Below are 23,459 nucleotides of genomic sequence, written 5' to 3' on the forward strand. Positions count from 1 at the left end.
TGTGATTCTGTGAAAAATTCCTTTTTAAAAATGTTTTCTCTGGTCATTAACATCTAATTATTTCTTGTATGGAGAATCTACACTTTTATGTGCTGATCTGTACTGTGTGTGGAAGAGAAGGCAGGAGAGAAAGGAAAGAAATGGAGCTTTGGTTGAGTTTCCCACAGGTGTAGTGTTGTGTTATAAAGTAGCAGTCATTCAAGACCTCATTGTTCCTTCTTTACATATCCCAGTTGATCCTGTCAAAGACATCCAGATAAAAGCTTGCAAACAAATTGGAAGTAATCTCTTCCTCAGACTCCTGTGGTGCTTATCTGGTCTCTCTTACGGGACATATTAGGATATACATATTCTGTATTTGGTACATTTCTCCTGTCTGCTAGTAAGAATGTAGTAGCTCAGTGAGATTGGGGACTTATCCTTGTCTTCTTACAGGCCCTCAGACAGTGCCTGGCAAAGAGTAGGCACTAAGTAAATATTCCTTGAGTTGAATGGAAAAGGTAATGAATCTATCATGAAATCTGTAGAGGATTTGAAGACAGGGTATTGAGGTCATAGGTTTTTAGTGCAGGAAATGGGAATATGCACAGATAATTTCGATAAGAGTTAGCTATGACACTGAAAAGTACAGATAAAGTGTTTGGGGAGTAATGGAGAGGGAGAGAGCTGGCCAAAGCAAATCTGAAATGGAGAGAGTATCAAATTACTGAGCCTTAAAAATGCATTCAAAGCCAGAGAGCCATTTGGAGAGTTGGAGATGTTATTCTAACTAGAAAGCAATCGTGTGAATAGAAGCTAGAGGAGGGAAAGCACGAGACTTGCCCAGGAGTAATGATCAGCTCACTGAGGCTGGGATTGAGGAACCATTGGAGGTTTTTGTGGAAGGGAGTGACACTGTCAGCTCTAGGAACAGGGGAGGCAGTGATGGAAGAGAACGGATAGATTTGAGAGATGGCTTAGAGGTAGAATTGGTAGTCTGGTGCACACTTAAAGATGAGGGATGAGTAAGGTGGAATCATCAAAGATGTTGGGGCTCCATGCTTGGTTGGCTGGGCGGTGGTGTTCATGAAAGTAAGGAGTAGAGGAGGAGAATGGGGGAAAGACAGTAAGTTGTGGTCATGAACAGTTTGAGATACCTGAGGTATAACCAGATGAGATACTTACCAGCTAGTAGGTAAATAAGTCTGGATCTTAGGAGAGTTTTAAAGCTAAATATACATACTTTTGATCCATCAACTGGTGAGACTGGATAAAATAATCCCCAACTAGAGTTCTAGAGTAAAAGGAGGAGGGAAAAAGTCAAGAGCAGAATTTCAAGACTAGTTGAAAGAAGAGAAGAAGAACCAGGGGAGGAGTGGCTCACAGAGTATAATAATCAGGGCAGAGTGTTGTTTCTGAAGCCAAAGAAGGAGGAAGTGTAGGTCAAGTGTAGATGCCACTGAGAGGTCAAGCAGAAGGGGAAACAAGCGTTCAGCAATTAAGAGACTGTGAGTGACTGCAGAGGGTGATTTCAGTGAGACCGTTGGGTCAGTAGCTGGATTAGATTGAAGAATAATTACGTTCTAAGCAGGGACAACTGCAAGACGATTGTTTCATGGAATTTAGAGGTAAAAGGAAAGAAAGATATGGATAGTCAGTTTGCGGAGAGAGGGACAAAAAGATATTGTTCAGGAAGGCTGAGACTTGAGTTTATTTAGAGGGTGCAGGTATGAATTCAGAGGATAAGGAAGATTGAAGCAATGAGAGAGGGGATTTAGATAACGAAGTTCCAGAAGAGGTAAAGTAAATGTGATCAAATGCAAATGGGTACACTGTGGCCTTGAAGGGGGTCCAGGGCACTTTTGAAAAACTCTGAAACAGGAAGGAGGTGGGACAGGGTCTTAGACGTATGTGGTTCTGTTGTAAAAATTCGCCCATGTTGGATGTGCGCCAACGGGAGCATCTTTCTCACTAGGCAGCAGCAGTGGCCCTTTCCTCCCTGACCCATGCGTTGGATGAATTAGACATGGTGGCCATAGTTCGATATGCTTATGACAGAAGAAGTAATCCTCAAGTTGGCGTGGCTTTTCCTTGTATCAAGGACACCTACGAGGTAAAACTCACAGGTCTTTTATTCATGTTTTTTTTCCCTTTGTGTTCTTTATTCTAAACAGTGTTTCTCAACTGTTAATGTACATGGGAATCAGTTGGGGAACTTGTTAACATGAAGATTCTGATTCTGTAAGTTTGGGGTGGGGCCTGGGATTCTGCATTTCCCACAAACTCCCAAGTAATGAAAGTTGCATTGAAAGAACATAAATTAATATAGCTATGTAAAGTACCTTTAAATCAAATCAGTCAAGGTTAACCATGACCTCCTGTTTGCCCAATCCAGTGACTTTCTCTTGGTTCTCATCCTCTCTGACTCTCAGAACCTAACGGGAATAGAGATTACCTCTGTTTTTTTACAACAGCCTTTATTTATTAGGGATAAAGGTTGAGGATGTGATTTTGTCATGATCCTTGTGGAATTCATTTTATTTAGGGCTCCTCTGTCTAAAATGCCGGTCTGTATTCCTTAGCATTTCCTGTGTTTCAAAGAACTTACTGTGGCAGAACTGGAAAAGAGACCGCAAGTATCTTGACTTGCACATCAGCCTTCTAAGCACCTTAACTCTTCTTTGTTGTACAGGTCATGCATTTTGCAGGTATCCTTTGATAGTCCTTCTTTGAAGCATGCCTTTTATGTTTCATATTCTGTGTACTGTTTGTCGTTGTGTACGGCTAATAATGGAAATCAAAACACTTTCCGTCTACTGGCACAAGCCGTGATTTTCAAAATACTTTTCTTGTGCCGCTTTCACAGCATTTTGGGCCAGTTTTATATTTCTGCACTAATTTGGTTGTTTTTGCTTTTACCTCCTTTCTTCCTCATTAGTGTCTAGTGTACGTGCAGCTGCCTTTCATGGAAGACTTGCGGCAATACATGTTTCCATCCTTGAAAAATAATAAGAAATACACTCCCACCGGTGAGTTTATTTCCATTTTGTTCACTAATTGGCTCTAAACACAAACTATTCTTGGGAAATCACCTGTCTGTACTTGTTGGTTGGGGCCAGAGTTTCACAGGGTGAATTAGTTGGATACAAGTCACATTATACATGGTAATGATGAAGGTGGTTCATCATACATCCTTCCAGTAATAGAGATAGGTTTGTCCCAAACAATCCAAGCATTCTCTAGGCTCCCCCTTCTGACTTAGGGCTGTACCTAAGGAGCAGCTTGCTAGGAATAGTTGTATATTCTCTAGTTGTAGCAGGTTTGCCCTCTGGTGACGTGAGTTGGCATGTGTTATCAAGCCCAGGACTTCAGTGGCCTGTATAAAATATGTTGTAACTTTGACTTGAAAAGTGATAGTGCTGGAGATTACCTTTTCTCTTTGCCCTTTCTTTGTAGCTACAGTAACAGCTCAAGTTCCGCTGTTCATTATTTCCAGGAGTTACTTCTAGCCTGGTGAGGAATGGCCTTTTATTAAGTGTCTGGCTGCAAATGCCAGGGTGCTGCCCAGAATGATTCTCAGAGTCACAGGTCCTGTCTTCCAGAGAGTTTACAGTTTTAGACAGTTGTCATAATGGGCCAGATGTAGAGAACATGACAGAAAGAACACAAAATGATGAGTAGATGTTGTAGTTTACAAGTTATATCTGTGTCAGTGTAGGATTCGGGAATTGCAAAGTGAGTCTCAAAACTGAGTTATCTCTGTATGTTTCTTTGGTTAGATCATTTAGGAAAAGTGTGCAGAGAAAAGCCCAGAAACAAATGGACTTCTAGGGCTTGTATCTTTACTTTCTTTCAGAAATGGGTCTCTCAGCATCCTGGTGGAACTAAGCATGGACTCTAATGTACAGAAGCTGCCAATGTGTTAGTGTTCTTTCTCTACCTTTCCAAACTTTAAATGAATAGAACACTTAAAAAAGAGAACTTCGTTGAGAAATTAAGGACATGCACCATTCACTCAAGACCTAAAACATTAAATATGTCTTATCTGTTGATTAATTTTCTGTGAGTTGACATTTTTTTGATTGTGTTTTCTCTATTGGCAAAATGTATTATTAAAACCGTTCGGCACATTTCCCAAGCTGACATTTAAGTAGGGGTGTGTAGTGCCAGAGTGAGCTGGCCTGATACCAGCCTGTGATGGCAAATGGAAGTCACTAAATGTTCGCACACAGGCAGCACCTACTACAGTGGCCAGGTGGACGCAGCAGTCATCAGCTTCAGGTGGTGATGGCTGGGCCAGTGCCTGAGCCTCCCCTAGAAAGTCTAAAAACAGGGTAGAAAGCGTTCATGATAAATACCTACATGCTCTTTCATTTTGTAGTAGCTGTTCAAGAGGGAAATTAGAAAAGGTGACGAATAGAAGCATAATGGACATTTTAGGAACTGCTTATTCTTTTCTACCTTTTGCCTAGTGACTGTGGACGATCCAGAAATAGTGCCTCAGCTCTTACCAGCTGAACTGCTGTATGAATCAGCAGAATGAAAGTCACACCTGGGAGTTTAAGTAGAAGCATTTTTGGAAGCTTTACCTTTCATCTACATTGCTTTGGGCTGTGACATTTTTATTGAGGAGCACTTGCTTTCTGTTCAGTTTTAGGAGAGACATAAAGGAAGTCCTGTTTTTGCTCTTAAGATCTTTAGAGTTTGAGTGGGGTGGCGTAAGACATGCACACAGTTGTGCGTGTTTGTGGTTTGTGAAAGAGCTCATTCTGACTTGGGGAGATTGCAAAGGAATCGGCTCTCCTGGTCCAGTGGTGTCTTCCTGTTGCTGTACTCTGATACAAAGTTGTATTCAATCCTTACAGAATTAATGCTTCGTTACCGAAAGGGTTTTTTTTTTTAATGTTTTTCTCCTTTAACTAATTACTAATTTCTTTCTAATATAATTTTCATTGAATTCGTAATATTTTGGATTGCCATATGCAGGCTGGGTTTTGTGTGGCTGTGGTGCATCCCCTGGGACAAACTCTTTTGCTTTTGTTATGATATGCCGTTGTCAAATGTTCACTGAACAGGAGAGCTGGAAAGGACCTAAGTGACCAGCTGCTCTAAATAACTCCCTTTTAAGGTAAGGAAACAGAGGTTCGGGTAACTTTTGGCAGAGCTATGGCGGTATAACCTGCCAATATTGCTAGGAATCACTGCGAGTGGAAAGCATTTGTTTTGGTGAAAATAGTGGAGGTAGTCACTCATCTTTCCTTTCTGCTGCTTTGTTTTCCCTTGATTTAGAGGCGCAGTTGAGTGCGGTGGATGCTTTGATTGACTCCATGAACCTGACTAAGAAAGATGAAGAGGAAGACACCATTGAAGACTTATTTCCAACCACCAAAATCCCAAATCCTCAATTTCAGAGATTATTTCAGGTGAGCAAGGAAAGATGAACCAATCATATTTTTTTAAATGAAAGAGAACCAAATGAAAAATTAGGGTAATTGGCCCAACAAATGTTTTTGTACCCTGAGGGCCTCTGTTGCTCGACCTATTTAATAGAAGAATGCCTCCTTCTTCTTTCTGCTGAGAGGGAAAAATACTCTGAGCTTCTAGGAAGAAGTCAAGTTAGGATGCTTTCTGATTTTTCCTTTTCCTGGAGAAAGGTTTGTTTTTTCCAGAAGGGCTTAATAAAAAGCATATTCTTCTTCTATGCTTTTTTTTCTAGGCTTTTCTCCTCTATTTTATGTGCATGAGACTTTTCTGTGTTTTTTAATAATCTAAATAGTAGAGTTTTTATGAACTGTATAACAGTCATTAATAGGGAGGAAGTGTCCCAGTGCCACATTTGTCAAAAATGTTATAATTAAAGGTAGCATAGAAGTCAGATAAAGGGCTTCTAGTATGAAATTATTAAAGAGTAACTAAAATAAAGGAAAGTATACAATAGGAGTTTCTGAATCTTGTGGTGAAGGAATTGGAAGGTGGAGCTTGGATTCAGGGGAACTGGGGAAGCTGACAGCCAGCCAGCTCACGCTGAGGAAGGGCAGTAGACCTGGGTTGACGGGGAGGAGTACTCCAGTTCTGGATTCAGTGGGTGACGGCAGGGCACAGGCTCCTCTGAACCCCCAAAAGCTGAGAAGAATCACAAGCAGCTCTTTCAGACAAACGCTTCCCTACAGAGGAGTGGAGGGCCTGTTTCTGAGGGCCCTGTGTGATGGAGAGACCATTCATTGACTGTCCCTCTGGATTCACTTCTCAAAGCATCCTTAAGTAGCTCAGGTCCATATTAGGTCCTATTGAGATTTTGAGGCATCTTCTATACAAGAGAAAGTGCCTGTTTTTTTTGTTTATATTTTGTTTTTTGTTTGATGTGTATAGTTCCTTTCAGTAGTGGTGTGTGTGTGGGGGGGGTAATGTTTGTTCTAAAATTAAAAATATGAGGCTTAACATGTCAAGTCCTGACTCAGTTGCTTTAGTATTCTAAGTGTAATCACATATAAATTACTTGTATAAAATTGTTTGGTATTTTTGATAACTGGACTTCAAGGTGGCTTTTGCCATTTGTGGGAAGGAGAGAGCAGACCAGTTGATGTGCAAAGCTTACAAAAACAGGTCACCGGCAAGCAGTGTCCGCAGCATTGTGGCTGAGAAGAGACAAATCCACACGGGCTACCGGACTACCGAGTCCTGCAGAGGAAAAGGGACAGCTCTCTCAAGGGGAGAGCGCCCAGACCCTTGCCTTGACAGCTTTTTATTGGCTTAAATTGCACAGGAATACAGGGCGTATGTGGAAAGCTCATCAATCATTGTCAGGCAGTAATAATCAAATAGATAACATTCAAAGAACTCTGAGGGCTTACTTTGAGTCAGGGTCAGATAGCTAAAGGACCATAAAACTTTGGGGAAACAAACTCATTTCATGCTTGGACTCATCATTTAAATTGAGGGTTAGCAAAGCAGGTTCATAGGATTTATGCAGTCTTTCTTAGGCCTGATCACCCCGGGAACTGCCCTTTCCAGCACAGGGCCGCACCCACCTCCAGCATTGTTTCAGGCTTAGGTGGAGCAGGGGAAGTAAGGCAGCCAGGAGATTAGGACACTTCTTGCAGACAGAACGAGACTCGGGCCATGTCAAAGCCGAGGGGCAAGGGTCCCTCACTCCCTTTCTCCATAGCCCCCCAAGTCCTTTCCTGAAACCAGGCAGGGTGGTTCCCAGCACACTGTGGTGTAGAAAAACAGAAATTTCTAATACCTGGCAGATTTACCTCAGGTGGTTTCTGTTTATCTTCAGTAAGTGTTTACTGGATTAATTTGTAGATATAATCCATGAATACAAGCATCGTTATCTTTCAGAGCTGTTAAGAACTGGCAACTTTGATTTTTACAATTTATCAACTTTGTCTTTTGTGGGGGAGAGTTTTTGATATGGCTTGTCTATATAAACAAGTATCATTGCTAGAACATTGATAAATTGAGGTCACTTTCTATAAAACAAGTATTTATTTGAGTACTAACAACATGCCATGTACTAAAGGTAGTATAAGCTCACTAATTAGAAGGACCCCTCCAGAGAAATGAGAGAAACAAAACCAATAGTTGCAACAGTGCTGTGTGCCAAACTGCTACGGGAGTGAGAGGAGAGAGATTCTTGCAAGTGGCTGACTTCACTGAGGTAAAGGGGAGGCATGATGTGACAAGGGCATGCATGCCAGGAAAGACAAATGGCACATGAGGAAGAGAGATATTTGGGGACCTTGAAACAGTTCCATTAGGTTGGAGAATTGGCTTTTTGGAAAAATGATGGAAAAAGTGGCACAGGAGATGAACAGGACGTGGACTTTATTGTGTAGGCAGTGGGCCATCACCAGAGGATTTTGTTGGTAGGTGAGTGACATGATTTTTGGAAAATAGGTCTGGTGGTGGCTGAGGAGATGGACTGGAGACCAGTTAGGAAACCTGCGTTGGTCCACACGAAGGCTTGAATTGCGTTAGTGACCGAGAGAGTGGAGAGGAGAAAATTTAGAAGGTAAATAGTACTTAAGGAATTAGAGGGTGGTTAATAAGAAGTAAACAGGAACTGAAGATAACAGGATCCTAGCTTGGATGAGTGGAAGGATGGTATCAGTCACCATCAAGTGTGACCAGACAGTGATTTTCAACCTGTGTGCCATAGAATCTTTAAAACACGCAGTACCTGACTGCAGGGACAGTGAGTCAGGGGCTCTGACCTCTTTTCTCTTAGATTGTCAAATAAAAAAATGACAACAGCCAACACAACAATAGCCGTCCAATGTGAATGAATCAAAATTATACCCATTTCATTTGTCAGATCAAAAATATATTTTGTATGTGCTGCAGAATTTTAGTAATTAGTTTATGTGTGCCATGAGGTGAGAAAGGTTGAAAATCTGTGATGAGTTCAATATAGAATGAACAGACAGAAAAGGTAATTCGTTTGTTTTTGCAGGTGTTAAATTTGTGGTATCCATTGTCGGTCCCTGTGTAGATACTCATTGGGAACCCAAAAATTGGGGTGCAGAGCCTAGGGGAGCAGACGGGACCGAATAGATGTGAGGGTCCTCCTCATTTAGGCAGAAGAACTGAGATCACCTGGGAGAGTGTGGCTAGAGAAGAAAACAAGCCCTGAACTACATCCTGTTAATGAAGAGCTGTTAAAGAAAAGTTCCAGCCACTCCCTTCCCCCAAAAGATCAGAGAAGTATAAAGCACTAGGAGGAATGGGTGCCTTAGAAGGCACAGGAAGAGAAGAGTGTCTAGAAGGAAAGAATCATATCAAATGCTGTGCACATTGGTGAGTCCAGGGAAGCATGGCAAAGGGCCTTGGGGGTTTTGTAGTTAAGTCTTTGATGACTTTGAAGGCCCAGTGTCTGCAGAGCAATGGGAGGGAGCCAGGTTTCAGTGCTGGAGGAGAGAGCTTTACAGATGAAAGAGGAGAGAGAGGACCTAGTAAGCTGTGGGAGGATGTGGAACACCGGAAGACTTTCCTTTCCTTTATAAATGAAATATTTATAATCAAGGTAACTGAGCTGGGAGGAGGGGTCAGAAGGAGGGAGAGATTAATAATCAATTTGTTAGCAAGAGGTTAATTTAATTCTAATTTTGGAAAGAAAGCTGAACGTACATCTTTTGTTTAAGTGTACAATTAAAACTGCCTTTAAATAATTGATATGGTATTGCTGAAATCAACATATTGGTAACTCTGAGCTGACCATGTAGTCTGCAGTTTCTTCTCTAGTCTTTTTCAAATTGTAAAACTCACATCGAGGAATCAGTTGCTTAAGAGAGAATTAAGTAGATTGAGGACTGATCTAAGGTTTCTCAGCTATTAAAAAGTATTACTTTAGCATAATCTCATTTTTAGAAAATGAAGTAGGATTTTTTTTGATTGAATGAATTTTATAAGTATCCCACTTACCTTTATCTAAAATGTAACCTTTAAGAAAATGAGAGGTTGATGCTTTAGAACATTTCTTGTAGGTCCTTTATTACTGACTTGCAGATGATAACACTATTTGAAAGAATTGCCTAAAGTTCATACTGAAAGTCTGGGATGCTTTTCATTAGGGAGCCTGGGTAAGGCATTTGTCCACTGTTTCTTCTCATTCTTTTCCAAAAACTGTCAATTGAATTTAAGGAATAGAATCTCGCAGAGCGTGAAAGGGAGGTAGTCTGCTGTGTTGGCTGTTTGATTACTGCTTACGTATTTGAGGTATTTAAGGACTTTCTGCGCTGTTTTGGGTACTTCAGTCCCCTGAGGGAGCGCGCTGTGAATTAGGAACTATGCACAAGGAGGTTGGGGGTGGACTCACAGGGTTTGGGATCATTTTGGTGTCCCCTTTTGCTTCACACTAAATAAGCCTGACGATAGTCATGCTAAAGGGAATGGAGAAGGAAGACTTGTGGCTGCTGTATTGAAACAAGGGAGCCACACTTGAAATGTCTAGAGGAAACTGGTACTTAACTTATACTTCAGGGTTTTCTGACTATAGGACATCGACTCTTGGATGATATTTACTATTTAAGCTGATGTATCTTTTCTTAGAATGGAGATTCTAGCTTACATTTCTGCAAGGTAGGAGAATAGTTCATGGGGTGGTATAAATCATATGCCTTACAGCAGGAAATGGTGTTTTGAAATTGCAGGAGCTATTCAGCTCCCTGGTTTTTCTTCAGAATTACTAACGTACAAGTTGTTTAAAGGTGGAAGTAGTAGGAGCTTGTTCGCCAACTTAATCTTGGAATTGATACTCTAGCAATCAAAGGAGAACATCAGTGAATTGATAGGTTTATTTATTTATTTATTTTTCGTATTGGTATCCCATCCTTATGCTTGCTTTTTTGTGCTCCTTTTAGAGTATTTAGTTTTCTGAGCAGATACCAGAAAAGTAAAGACCAAGGCGTAGGTCTGGTAAACTGAAATCAGTACAGATGATTGAATAGAAGAGGCTTGCTGTCCAGATTTCTGCTAGGGTGAGCAACAGAGAACCTTCCCTGGCCTTGATCTTGGCCCCATTCTTGTTATTCCTTCAACCAGTATCTGTTAGGTGTTTGTTATATGCCAGGCACTGTTACTTGGAATTTAGCAATAAACAAAACAAACAAGATATCTATCTTCAAGGAGGAAGGTTAGGTGATAAGTAAACTAAAAGATCGATAAGATAATTTTAGTTAATGGCAAATTCTGTCAGAAATATAAAACAAGGTTGATGACAGAGAATGACGGAATGGTAGGGCAGTGTCGGGGAAAGCCTCTCTTGAGGAGGTGGTAATTATGTGAAGAGCAGAATGATAAAAAAAAAAGTCCAAGCTTATCGAGATCTAAAGGAAGACAGAGGCAGAGGGAGCCTTAAGCACCCGACCCACAGTCTGGAATGGGCGTGGCATGAGTGAAACAGGAGCAGCGCAGTCTAGCGGGGTTCCTGTAAGGAGGAGGGTGGCGGGTGACGCAGAGGGGCGCAGGGGCGACGTTAGGTACGACTTTAGGATAGCAGGGAACTCGCTTTAAGATGACTTAGCTGCGGTAGGGCAGTGGAAGTGGATGCCAGCAGACCAGATAGAAAGTGGTTGTGACAGCCCACACGAGAGGTGGTGGGACCTGGGTAGGAGCGGTAGTAGTGGAGATGACAGAAGTGAAGAGACTGGTGCAGAACAGTCCAGACTCTGGGGAGGTTTGGGACAGACCAGCATTCTCATCTCTGCCACGGGTGTCTTCTTGGGACTCTCTGAGCTTAAGCAGTTCCTCTTCAGCCACCTGTTTCATCTGCCACCCATCATTTTCTAAGATTAAGCAAGGGAGAAAGCACAGTATGTGAAGGGAGGCAAAAGGATTATAATGAAAAATTATAACCCCACATTGTCAGAGGTCTTTGGAATTAATGTATATGAGGGGACCTCATATCCTCCAAGTAGTTCAAGTATCAGCCTCTTTTTTAAGATGAGGCTCTTTTCCAGGAGGGCTTAGGCTGACAGAGCTACTAGGCTTGCATCTGTTTTCCACGTCCTGCTAACCAAGGTGGTGCTGGGCCACTCTCTGTTCTCTTCTGCGTGTGGTAGGAATGACACAGCCCCTGCAACTGAAGGTGGAAGGTCCCTGGTCACAAAGTACAGTCAAGCCGTGCCCGATGTCTACATCTGCGTCTTAAAATCCTTACACTTTTTCCACAGTGTCTGCTGCACAGAGTCTTACACCCCCAGGAGCGTCTGCCCCCAGTTCAGCAGCATGTTCTGAATATGCTGGATCCCCCCACGGAGGTGACAGCTAGATGTCAGATGCCACTCTCGAAAATAAAGGCCCTATTCCCTCTGACTGAAGCCATCAAGAGAAAGAATCAACTGACTGCTCAGGACATTTTCCAAGACAAGTGAGTACTTGATGTGGTTGCATTTGACATTGGACTACATAAGACTGATGCTAGTCGTAGACTGGGGCTCTGGGACTAAGGGTTGCTTGTGGGTTTGTGGAATCACACTGGTGGAAGGAAGAAACCTTTTGATATTTGACCCTCGCATTGAAAATACTGGTTTCCCATATCTGTCCATTGTAGGTCTATTTTATTCCTTTTCACCTGGAATGTAGAGCTGCCTTCTGGGCTGTTCACTTTCTGGTCAGCATCAAATTTTGGGGCAGTTACATAGAAAGGCTAAACAGTTTTTGGCTAAGAATAAATTCTACCACTTTTTAAAGTAGGTTGCTGGGGGCGAGAGGAGTGGGGCAAAGGTCATCCAGTTTTTCAGTTGGGAGGTTAGGTGTCAGGAGAACGTCGATGAGATTTTCAGAGGCAGAGTGGGAAGGAGAAGGGAAACCTGGTCCTGTGCCAGTGATGGGCTTGGTTTTGCCATCGGCGAGGTGTTTGTACTTTGAGGATGGCAAGTGCTTGTTGTATCATTCTTACATCGAGCTTTCAGGTAGCTGCTGCTGTTTTTCCCGCTCATCAGATTCTTTTCAGTACCTGTATCAGTTTCCATTCAAAACAGAACAAACCATAAGAAACTGTTTTTGATTATCCATAATAATTTGGGTGCATAACATTGATTTTTACCAGATTTAGGTTTGGTTATTGGTGACTTTTCCCCCCATATCAAAAGGATGTAGTCATTTCTTTAGGTTATATTCGGAAATCCAGTTTAGACCACATGTTTTTTTCCCCTTTGATTCCTTCCCACAGTTGTATCTTTAGTAACAAAGTAAGGCTTGTTATTTGTAAATACTCCGTGGGAGAATTGTGTAATTTCTAGAAATCTTCACAGGGTTCTGTAAATTGTTAATTTAATGAGTTATCTTCCAAGTTGAATAGGAAGCTTTATGCTTTCTGTGGCTTTTTAGAGGTTAATACCCCCAGCTTTGTTAGAATTGAAAAAGGAAAACATCATGGGATTAGTAGATCCTACCACGCACACTTTCTGGAGAGTTTTTGTTTCTCTTAGTCTGTCCTGCCTTCTTCCTAGGAAGGCTGTCCCTAAAACCCCTCTTTCCCTCTGCCATCCTCATCCACCTGTATCCCTCTGGATTAGTGTGTTAGAGCAGTTTAATGCCATGTTGAGTCCTTTTCTTCCCCCACTGCCTTGCTGTCTGCTTTTGTCTCACCGCCTGTCTTGCTGTTCTCTGTGTATTAAAGCTACAGGTCAGGATCTGATTATCTTCTGCCTTAGTGGGAAAGAAAGGGGTCATTTCCCCTTCTCCCTTTGATTAAAATGTAAATTACCTGGTTAAAACAACACAAAACCTATTGTTCTGTAATTTGATCCTGCTCTGATTACACCTACAGCTCTGATCATACCCCTGACGCTTTCTGGAAGCTTGAGTGTGCTGGCTTCCTGTTCTCTGATCCCGTCAGACACAGATAGCCAAGTTGTCTGCCTGGGGCCTGAGAATTATCTCACTCACACAGACTACACACACTCCCTTCTCTACCCTTTCTTTAGAAATCTGAGTTTTTAAGAACTGCAGAAATGATGCATGCAACAAATACGTATTGAGTACTTTATATTTTTAAAAAGAGGGATTCAGTCCCTTCTACAAGCTTCTTAAAACCCTTTTTATGGTAAGGCACCAATCAGCGTTAGAGGTGGTCTCCCTGAAGAGGGAGAGGAAAAAAAACCCTGCTAACAGCTAGTTATCTTTTTGTGTATATTCAGCATCCCTGTATCCTGGGTGTTTCCAGTGTAGGGGTGAGGGACAAAGATTGGGAGCGAGCAAATGTCTGTTCAGTAAGTGTCAGAGGCCAAGACAAAGAGCCCTGAGCTGGGAGTCGCTAGTTTTCATTCTAGCTTTAAACGCTTTTTATGATTTTGCTTAAATAATTTTACCTTTATGAGAGTTTCTTCATCTAAAAACAGCCTCATCTCAAGAGATGTTGTAACAATGAAGTCAGAGATATTAAAGCACTTTGAACTATTTGGAGGGAAGGCACTAGTCAAAACTCAAAGGAATAATAGTATTATAATTATTAAAAAACATTTAACATTTGAGAAGATCAATTTCTGCTGAATGAACCTGTTGGAACCCTAGTGTTAAAAGTGATATCTTCATTCAAGAGGGTAAGAGTACCATCTGAGATTGGAGTTTAAAAATGTGCTAAATATTATCCTTACCATATAAAAACATTGCTTCCCTTAATGTTACTTGAAATGAAAATATCTCTTGGACAGGAAACTTGTATGAGAATTAGGATATCTGAGGTCTAATCCTACTTCTGTAACTAACTCATATGTGAACTTGGTTTCTTTTTGTCTCTGTGCAGAGATAGTCTAAAATTTTCTACTTTTTAAAGTCCCCTTAGACTCCCTGTCACTTCCTTTCAGCAGCCAACCTCACTTGGTTACTGGTTAAAATGTCAGACTTCAGAGTCAGACAGTGTGAGCGGGTCCCCTTGCTCCACAGGGTGACCTTAGACACAAGTTGCTTATCCTTGATAAGCCTCAGTCTTCTCCCGAGTAAATAGAGATAACAGGAATATCTGTTTCAGAATGTCGTTGTGAGAGTTAGTTGAGCAATATGTGCTACCCACTGTTGTATCTCTAGAGGCAGCACAGTACCTAACACATAGTGTGCACACCTAACACGTAGTGTGCATACAGTGCTTGTGCAGACACGATTTACAAAATCCTGGTCGTGTTGCTGGCACGTCTGTGATGACTATGGCAGTGATGATGATACTTTTATAGAGAACATAGAGGCCAGCAAATGGGAACTCCTTGGTTTTTGGGGCCCATCTTATGTCTGTTTTTACATTATCTGTTCTACCTTTATTACTTCCTCTCCTGTTTCAGTGGAAGAGAGTGTATCATCCTGTCCCAAGTTAATCCTTTCACCTTTGTGCAGAGATGCCATCCTCTCTCTACTCTGGTACCTTAGTCCAATGCTAAGTTCTTCCCTCTTTCTGTATTTACAGCTTCTCTCTCTGTACCAGCTCCTTGCCCTTCATACATTAACATGTCATTTCTTTCCTCTACACCAAAATAAAACAATCCTCTCACTTCCTCCCTCTGTTACTACCTATCATCATAAGCCGGGCTAATTGGAAGGCTAGTCAACACTGCTTCTTTACTCAGCACTCACTGTCTCTGGGCTCTGCCCCCACTGCTTCCCAGACTGGTCTTCCAAAAGGAACCACCGCCTGCTTAAATTTACTTCCTCTTGGCAGCCCTTTTCTTTCTTGACCTCTTTGTAGCAATTGACACTGTCCATTATTCTTTACCTCTTGAAACTCATATGTCTTCCTTAACTTCAGCTTCTCCAGGTTTTTCTGTCTAAACCTTTGACAGTTCTGCTTAGACCCCTTTGGGGATGCTTTTCTTTCCCTACCAACCTGGAGTGTTGATGTTCTGTGGGACTCTTCTCAGACACAGCTGACATTTATTGGATGCAGGTATGTGCTGAGTGCTTTGCTTTACACGTGTTACCTTTTTGGATCCTTTTAGGCATCCTGTGAAGTAAGTTCTTTTATTAACCTCGTCTCAGAGCTGAGGACACTGAAGCTCAGAGAAGATAAGAAACTCACCCAAGGTCACAGCTGGTTACACGTTGGAGTGAGCAGCCTGACACAGAGCTTGCACTCTGAACCCTTGTGCCCCATTGCCTTAGCAGCGTGTTCTAAGGCTTTTCATTATTTCACATGCAAGTCTTCAAAAACTACTAAGTATCTGTCCATCCTGACATATTTTCATACTATCCACTGGACAGCTTAAGTGTCTGCCATCACTTCAAGTTCAATGTGTCCAGAAATGACTTCGTCGTCTTCTTCCTCCTTCCATACTCCTTTTAAACCCCTCTCCGTGCTACTACTCGCTCTCTCAGTGAATGATACCTCATTTCCACAGAGTCACCACTTTTCTACTTTCCATAATCTAGTTGGTTTACCAGGATGTATTAGATTTATCTCAAATCCACTCCTTTCACTTCAGCTTAGTATAGTGGCTAATAGCACTGATTTTGGAACCAGATACGTTTGGATCAAATCCAAGCATTTCCCTTTAGTAGTGGTTAAAGTTGGCGGGGTGCTCTGTATCAAGTCGTCCTGACAAATAGCTGCCTTTCAGGAGGCCGTGTGGCACAGTGGTTAATAAGAGTTCAGGATTAGCTGTGGACCTCTTACTAACCATGCTTTAGACAAGGTCAGGCCCTTTTGAACCTTGGTTTGCTCATTTGTGAAAGAACAATAATAACTAACTCATAGGGTTGTGAAGTTTAACTGAGATGTTCTAAATATGCTTAGCATAGTGACTAGCACATGGTAAGCATTTTAAAAAGGCTGCCTTTTATCATCCTTACCCATAGCCATCGCCTTTATCTAGACCTCAGGTTGGCCTGCTTTCCTGAGATAAGTCCTTAGTGGTTCCCTCATTCCAGTCTCACCCCTTCCAGTCCGTTCTGCATTCTGCTGTGGAGTGGTTTTTTCAGAAACCAATCTGATCACGTCACTCCCTTGCTAAATTTCCGTAATGTAATGATTCTTAATCTTTCTCTTTCTCCCTTTCTGTCTCTGTGTGTGTCTGTGTGAGATGGACCCTTTTAATAACCTGATTAAAAAAAGAAAAAACAAAACCATGAACCCTCTCCCCGGGAAAACACCCTAACGTACTTACTTCTGCATATATTTTCAGGGGGTCACACATTCCTCGACTCCATCCTTGGACCCCTGATTAAAAAACCTTTGATGGTTTTCCATTACCTTCAGCTTAAACTCAAACTCTGTTATGCAAATGAAAAAACTCAGGGCAGAAAGAAAAGAAGTGCTTATCCATAATCCATCTACTGAGAGAACCAACCAGCTTCTTTCCTCCCAGTTTCTATGTCTGTAATTTAGATATTTTTCACCTTTATCTCTACCCAGCATGCACCTCATGCCCCAAATGTAGCTAGCCACCTGCTGTCCTCTCACAGGGCTATGCTGCTGGCCTCAGTGTATTGTTGATTGCCCGTTGATATATTTATCTTTTTTCTTTCCCTGGACTTCTTAAAGGTATTGATTGTGCCTTATTTTTTGTATATGTAGAGTCTAGAGTCCAGCTTAGTGGCTGACACATAGTATTAGGTAAATGTTTGGCTAAGTAAGTGACTTACGAAATTTATACATATTTGTGAAAGAAAAGGAGAAGGAACAACACATCGCCTGTGGCCCTGACGCCCACATGTCGCAGCTCTTAACATTTGTGTGTCTGCTGTGATCTCGCCTGGATTGCTTCCAGGGCTCAGCTTCTTCACAGGTAATCTGGGGACGAGAGTCATTGCCCTTTCCCACTTCACACAGACAGTATGAGTTTGATATATGTAGAATTCCTAATAATGCTGTTAAATGATTTAATCTAGAGAATATTAATCATATTAAATTTTCACTACTTTCTGCTTAGTCCTGGGCCTGTCTTTATCTGCCCAGTTCTAGACAATTGGTATATATATCTTCTTATCCTTCTTTCCCTAGAATCTTATCTTGGGAGGTTTAAGAAATTCCCTATGTCATTCAACCTTGTGTTCTCACAGAACTTAGCATAGTGTTTTGCATGTTTAATGATTCTTAATACCACAATATAAGTTAATTTTATTCGTGGAAGAGAATGGGTAAATAGTTGATGTACTCATGATACTCTTTATCATAGTGTTTTCCTGAGGAGCAAACTGAAGATCAGAGATGATAGTAACTTATTAGACTTTAAACTCTAGATAAACTAAAATTAATACAAAATCAATATTTTTAAAAAGATTTTTAATTTATTTACTTTTTTAGAGAGAGGGGAAGGAAGGGAAAAAGAGAAGGAGAGAAACATCGATGTACCAGAGATATATTAATCGGTTGCCCCTCACATGCCCACAACTAGGGACCTGGCCCACAACCCAGGCATGTGCCCTGGCTGGGAATCAAATCAGCGACCTTTTGGTTTGCAGGCAGGCGCTCAGTCCACTGAGCCACACCAGCCATGGCTAAAATCAGTATTTTTAAGAAGGTGTAAGATTCCAGAGCTAGGGAGTGACAAAACTGAGACTAGAATCCAACTCTTTTGTCTCCACAGTACCGTGTTAGCTCTTTCATGGGAACAACTGGCAAAGTTTAACCGAAATGGCTGCGTTGTTTTTTTTTTAATGGACTCAAATTCTGATAGAATTTCATGCTTCCTTGGGTTTATGCATTTTTCCTTTATTTTTGCCATCAAGACTTCATATGCTTATTTTTTATTCTATTTGAAGGAAAGAGCTCAGGATGACTCACTCTTTTGATGTTTCCTTGTCCCCATCCTTCTGTCTTCTACTTTGCTTCTCAAAGGGAAAAAGGCAGGTGGTGAATGGGAAAGATGTCAAGTAATAAAACTTTTAATTCATGTTTTTGTAAGGCTCTGTGATTACTTAGTCCTTCATCTAGCTGTAAGAGGGGATTCATTATTGAAATATCATCGAAAAAGCCAGCTTATGCCTTACTGTTCTTTGCTTTATTTTTAGAATAACCTCTTCTTCATGCCTTATTGTCTGAAGGTTGGGCTTTTGAACAAAAACACATCACATTTAGAAATACTAGATCTTAGTAATTTCCCTTCTAATTCAGCCATTTCTTGACAGCTGCTTTTGCCCCAGATTGATTATTTTTGTCTGGGAGAAAAATCTTCATCTCTCCATGTTCAGTAGCTTAAGGGAGATTATGGGCAGAGCCTTTGGATTTGATTTTCTTCTCCTTTAGCAAATAACTTGACCTTCTCGTGACTTCAGGACAGGCTATTATGGCCAGAATGTTACTCGAAGCAAGGTGTCTGATACCCTTCCTTGGAGGCATCTTTCCCCACACAGATGCGGCTGGACTTAGTTAGCATATTGCCCTACGCAGAATTAGTTTTATAAAACAAGAAATAAAAAGTTTTCTATTGAAAGTGGTTTTTTATACTTTGACTTCTCTAAGAGTAAGCTCTTGCATATTTGATCAAGGACTGCCTAGTAAGTGTTGAAGCTGTAAGTGGAAGCTTCAAATGTCTCACATGCGTGATGGAGAAGACAGGTTATTAGGCACAACAGTCTTCTGTGTACACGGAAAGCTAACGGCTGTCAATTCGGAGACAGAAACCAGCAAATAACATGTGAAGGGTTTCTTATTGAGATGTTCTGTTTCCATCACTTGTGCTTGCAGTGTCACCCTTGGAGAGGGCTTTGTGAGGCGGCTGCCGCTGTGACTTCTGTGCTGCTGGAAAGCAGCCAGGCCCCCGCCGTTAGGCGGGCAGGAGCCCCGAGGCTGGATGAGGGGGGCAGTCTCCTGTAAGGGGGGTCTAAGTGTGGCTCTTTATTTTTGACGCTTGAAAAATAAAGCTACACTTTTCACATCTGTAGTTCTGGATTTTGTATTGTTTGCTCTCTTTTAAGGGGGGAAAAAGGCCATGTATTTCTTTTCCAGCCATGAAGAGGGATCCAACTCTAAAAAATTCAAGACCGAGGAAGGGGGAGCCCACTTTAGTCTCTCCAGCCTGGCCAAAGTCAGCGTCACCAAGGTAAGCGGGGTTTGTCCAGCATGCTCTGTGGCTTGCGGGAAGGTCGCGGCTGGGGGAGACTGCATCGCTGTTCGTTAGTCCTCTGAAGATATAAACCATGCAGGAGCATACTTCTCTCTTTAAGTAATTATTGCCAGTCAGTTACCTATGGAATTATCTTTATGGCATACAGTACATAGAGCACTATATAATACACAGAACGTAGAACACTTCAGTGGTAGTACTTATTGTAGAGATTTATTTGTCGGCTTCATTTTGTAGCTTTCTGTTTAGTCAAAGTGATAGGAGAAGTGGGCTTGGTGATTTGAATCTTAATCTCCAAGTACATGAAATTTGGGTGTAACTCTTCTTTCTAACATACAACTTCAGGACAGGTTTCACGAGTTTAGGGTTTCCCCAACCCAAGTATCCCTTAGCTCTTGAGATCTTCTTTACTTCATGGGGAGGCTTTCGGAACTTGAACAGATCGCCTTGTTTTGAGTGGCATCATTTTGAATCAGTGAATCTTAAAAATTGTCCCCTACTAGCCAGATACATTAGGAAGGACAGTTAGCACTAGGACATGCCTTTTCCCAACTTTAAAGAGAAATGCAGTCAGAAAAACTGGAAGTCTGAAAAATGATCTGGGTTTTATTTCAGTGTTTACACTGAAGGAAAAAAACATTAAGACCTTATTTGTTCTGAGAGCTTTTCTGACTGCTATACCAGAGCAGACTAGAAAAATTTAGTACATTTTGTGCCAAAGTTTACCATCCATATTACAGCCGCATCCTCTTCCCTGTGAGCCGAATGATACTTAGGCCCTACTTAGGCTGGGGCTGGAAGATTCAGACATAAGTGTGGTCAGAAAGTGCCATGTAGCGCGGCAGAACTTCCATCTGCAGCTTGCACTGCAATGAACCCTGAAACATGATCCACTTTTACTATTGGTGGATATCTTCAGTTTGGGCATGTTTATATATTCTACCAAAACTTCAGTGCCAAGGGTCAGTAGTAGTCCCCCCAGAAAGGGCAGTTTGGTGAGAATGAAGCACCAGTTACTTCTCCTGTAATCTTAGTAGGACGGATGTGTTTGGAGCTGACCCCACACGGCAGTACCCTCCCCTTCCTAATTGGTTGGGGTTCAGGATGCTCAAGGAGTCTGCCACATAAAGCCTTCAAGCAGGGCTGGCTGGTGGCTGGGTAGTAATACTTCTGACCCCTCTGGAAAGAAGTCAGCTTCCATAAAGGGAGGTAAGTTAAAGTACAGACAGCAGCTATTAATATATCTGCTAGCATTTAACAGAGCCCTGGAAATGAAATGAATAGAAAGGGCCTTCACTTTGTCTTTGGTTTTATTTTATAAGAGGACACTTGCTACATTAAACTATCTTGTCTTGCCTGGGGTGCGGCCATAAAGAGAAGGGATCTGCAGGTTTATTGTCTGTTCTAGGTTGGAAGTGTGAGTCCTGCAGAAGACTTCCGTGTTCTAGTGAGGCAGAAGAATGCCAGCTTTGAGGAAGGTGAGTGATGTGCCACTGGTTCTGCTTTAAGGGAAGGTATTTACTTATGGTAATGGATTTAAAGTCTAGATGAAAAGTGGTAGCCTTTTGTTTTAATGCTGCATGTAGCAGTTTGATGTGGATCTTTGTGTGGTCCCTTGCTAGTGAGCTCACCGAGGTGGTACGAGCACGCGAGGCTGAATGAGCACAGGTATGCCCAAACACAGAACTAATTTGTGAAGAAAACTGTGGGCCAGAACCTTGGAGCTTCCAGGTCCACTTCACTGAAGTCCTCTGGGTTACTGTGAATGAGCTGGGAAGAAAACATTTTTGTGTTATATCTTCCGTTTTCTGAGACACATAATTCTTGTTCTAAGCCTAAGGATTTGAGCCCTTTACAACCCAGAAAGACCTTGCTGCTGCCCCTTGATTTGATCCTTCTGAAGTTGACTACATTCTCACATTTTTCTTATCAGATATAACCTAGAATTTCGCTTGGTCTTGGGCTAATACTAAAACAGCTTCCAGGAATGGACAGAGGCCTTTGGACAACAGTCATACACTTGATTGTGTTCAGATTGCTGCTCGTTTACCTTGAAAGAGCGCAGCTGGTGCTTGGCGTCCTGTGCTTCCAGTGTACAACGGTATTCGGTATTCGGGATTGCCGCCCAGGGCCAGGCCTGTCTGCGAGCTGCCCTCCGTGTGAGTGTTCATGTTAACATGAGCACAGAACTTCCTCTTCTCACTTCTTGGCATCTTAGGGGGATAGATGACTCCTCAATGCCTAGAACACTACACCGTGTTAGGTTAATCATCGGGGGTGCCAGGCAAAGGCCTAGGGTACCTTACTACTTGGAGTCTGAGAATCTTAGCAAGATGCCTGGACATGCTCTGCGGTTGCCAAGGGCAGTCATAACCAGCTAAGCCCAAGAAGGAGAACGTGTCATCTACCAGGCCTAATCTTGCTGGCGGAAGCACCAAAGGCCAAACCGATGAGGATCTCTGGAGGAAGACCAGCTCTGTCACCATGTACTGTGTACTCTTTTAGGTGGTTATGTATGTTTTGTGTTTGAGATCAGAGAAGGTTTTGTGTTTTTGAAGAAAGATTACGGCCTTCGTAGCTTTTGTTTATGTTCTCAGTTACTTTGGCCCAAGTCAAGGGTACCCCTTTGGAAGTTAATGGCCTCCCTGGTTGGTGCAGGTCTGGTCTCTTCAGAGTCTAAGTCCAGCATCATCACCATTACGCAGGTGGCTGCTAGTTAGTGTCCACTGTGTTCAGGTCATTGGCCCAGCACTTCATTACATTTTTGTCTCAGTTACCTACCCCACGTAGCAATCCCACAGAGTCACATGAGCAAGTGGAGAAAATGTTAGAGCTTTAACAGCTGGTGCCAGAATTTCTTGAAAATTCTTCAGTTTTTCTATTTGGGAAAATACGTTCATAAGTGCTGAGGGTGGAAATAGAGTCTCTGTCCAGGCTTGGTTGTTGGCCAGTGCTGAGGTTCAGAGGAGGGGGAAGCTCCTCGCATCATAGAAGTAGGAAAACTGGAGTTTAGTCAGGAGAGGAGGGGGTGGGGAGAAATGCTCTAAAAGGCAAGAGGGAGAGGAAGTGAATGAATTTAGGTCAGGACCCAGGCTCTGTAGTGTGTCCCCAGCTCGTGACTGCAGACTCAGTGTGAGTAACACCGGAATGCCTGGTTTGAGTGCCCTGGTGAAGGGGCAGAGTTCTGGGTCATGCCTCGACTCCAGGCAGAGCAGAGAGAGCACCTCAGAGCACAAAAGGCCAGAGTCTGAAGAGATCGAGAGAAGGTAAACTCCTCGGAGCTTTCATATCTGAGGTAAACGTTTCCCCTAGGCCATGGCATGGACCTGGCGTTTGAAGCAGATGTGTAAAAAATAGCAAGGGCAGTGACCCCTAGATGGTTACATGTAGGTTACAAACACGTACCGTTATGCCCACTTTACAGATGGAAACACCATACAACTGGAAGAGATAAACTACCCCCAAATCACACAATGATTCAAGTCCATTTCTCTCTTAAATACTAGATTTTTCTGCTCAGCCTAATCACTTCTCCTAATCCTAATGGCTTCTTCTCCTACATCGTGTTTTGTTTATACCTAGTAAGGTCATGAATTTTAAGCCTTGTGTCTGTAGATAGGACTTTTGATGAGTAGGCTATCCTTTTATGTCGAATGTGACAGTCCTGGTGGCTTGCTCATGTTGTCAGGGTGAACGCCCCTGTGTTCCTCCATCTTGAACTTGGAGCTCAGAGCTCACCGGTGACCTCACAAAAGCAGACTTTGCAGAACTATGGGAAAATGGGACTTCGCGCTTGTTAACTAGTTCTCTTTTGTAGTTCTAACTTGCCTTCCCTTTCTTGCTTCAAGCTGCAGAAATTTTGTTTCCTCATTACTTTTCCTACCTTTGTTCTTCTGCTTGGGCATGTCTTCACTACAGCCCTTTGTGAGCCAAGACGCACTTCCCCTGAAAGCCCAAAGTGCCCCTCCAGTCTTGAAGCTGCCT

The 23,459-nt window shown here is 42.3% G+C and overlaps 1 protein-coding gene across 3 annotated transcripts in view; it reads left to right on the forward strand.

Moving 5' to 3' along the window:
- XRCC5 (X-ray repair cross complementing 5) overlaps nucleotides 1–23,459 on the forward strand; it is a 95,280-nt gene that overhangs the window by 34,607 nt on the left and 37,214 nt on the right. For all 3 annotated transcript variants that reach the window (XM_024563847.4, XM_053919060.2, XM_053919059.2), the window contains exons 11-16: nucleotides 1,955–2,092; nucleotides 2,918–3,008; nucleotides 5,269–5,402; nucleotides 11,655–11,851; nucleotides 19,358–19,451; nucleotides 20,884–20,953. In XM_024563847.4, coding sequence (XP_024419615.2) covers nucleotides 1,955–2,092; nucleotides 2,918–3,008; nucleotides 5,269–5,402; nucleotides 11,655–11,851; nucleotides 19,358–19,451; nucleotides 20,884–20,953 — 724 coding nt within the window. The remainder of the gene's footprint in view (nucleotides 1–1,954; nucleotides 2,093–2,917; nucleotides 3,009–5,268; nucleotides 5,403–11,654; nucleotides 11,852–19,357; nucleotides 19,452–20,883; nucleotides 20,954–23,459) is intronic.

This window comes from Desmodus rotundus, chromosome 2, assembly GCF_022682495.2.
Source record: "Desmodus rotundus isolate HL8 chromosome 2, HLdesRot8A.1, whole genome shotgun sequence".
NCBI classification, from domain to species: Eukaryota; Metazoa; Chordata; class Mammalia; order Chiroptera; family Phyllostomidae; genus Desmodus; species Desmodus rotundus.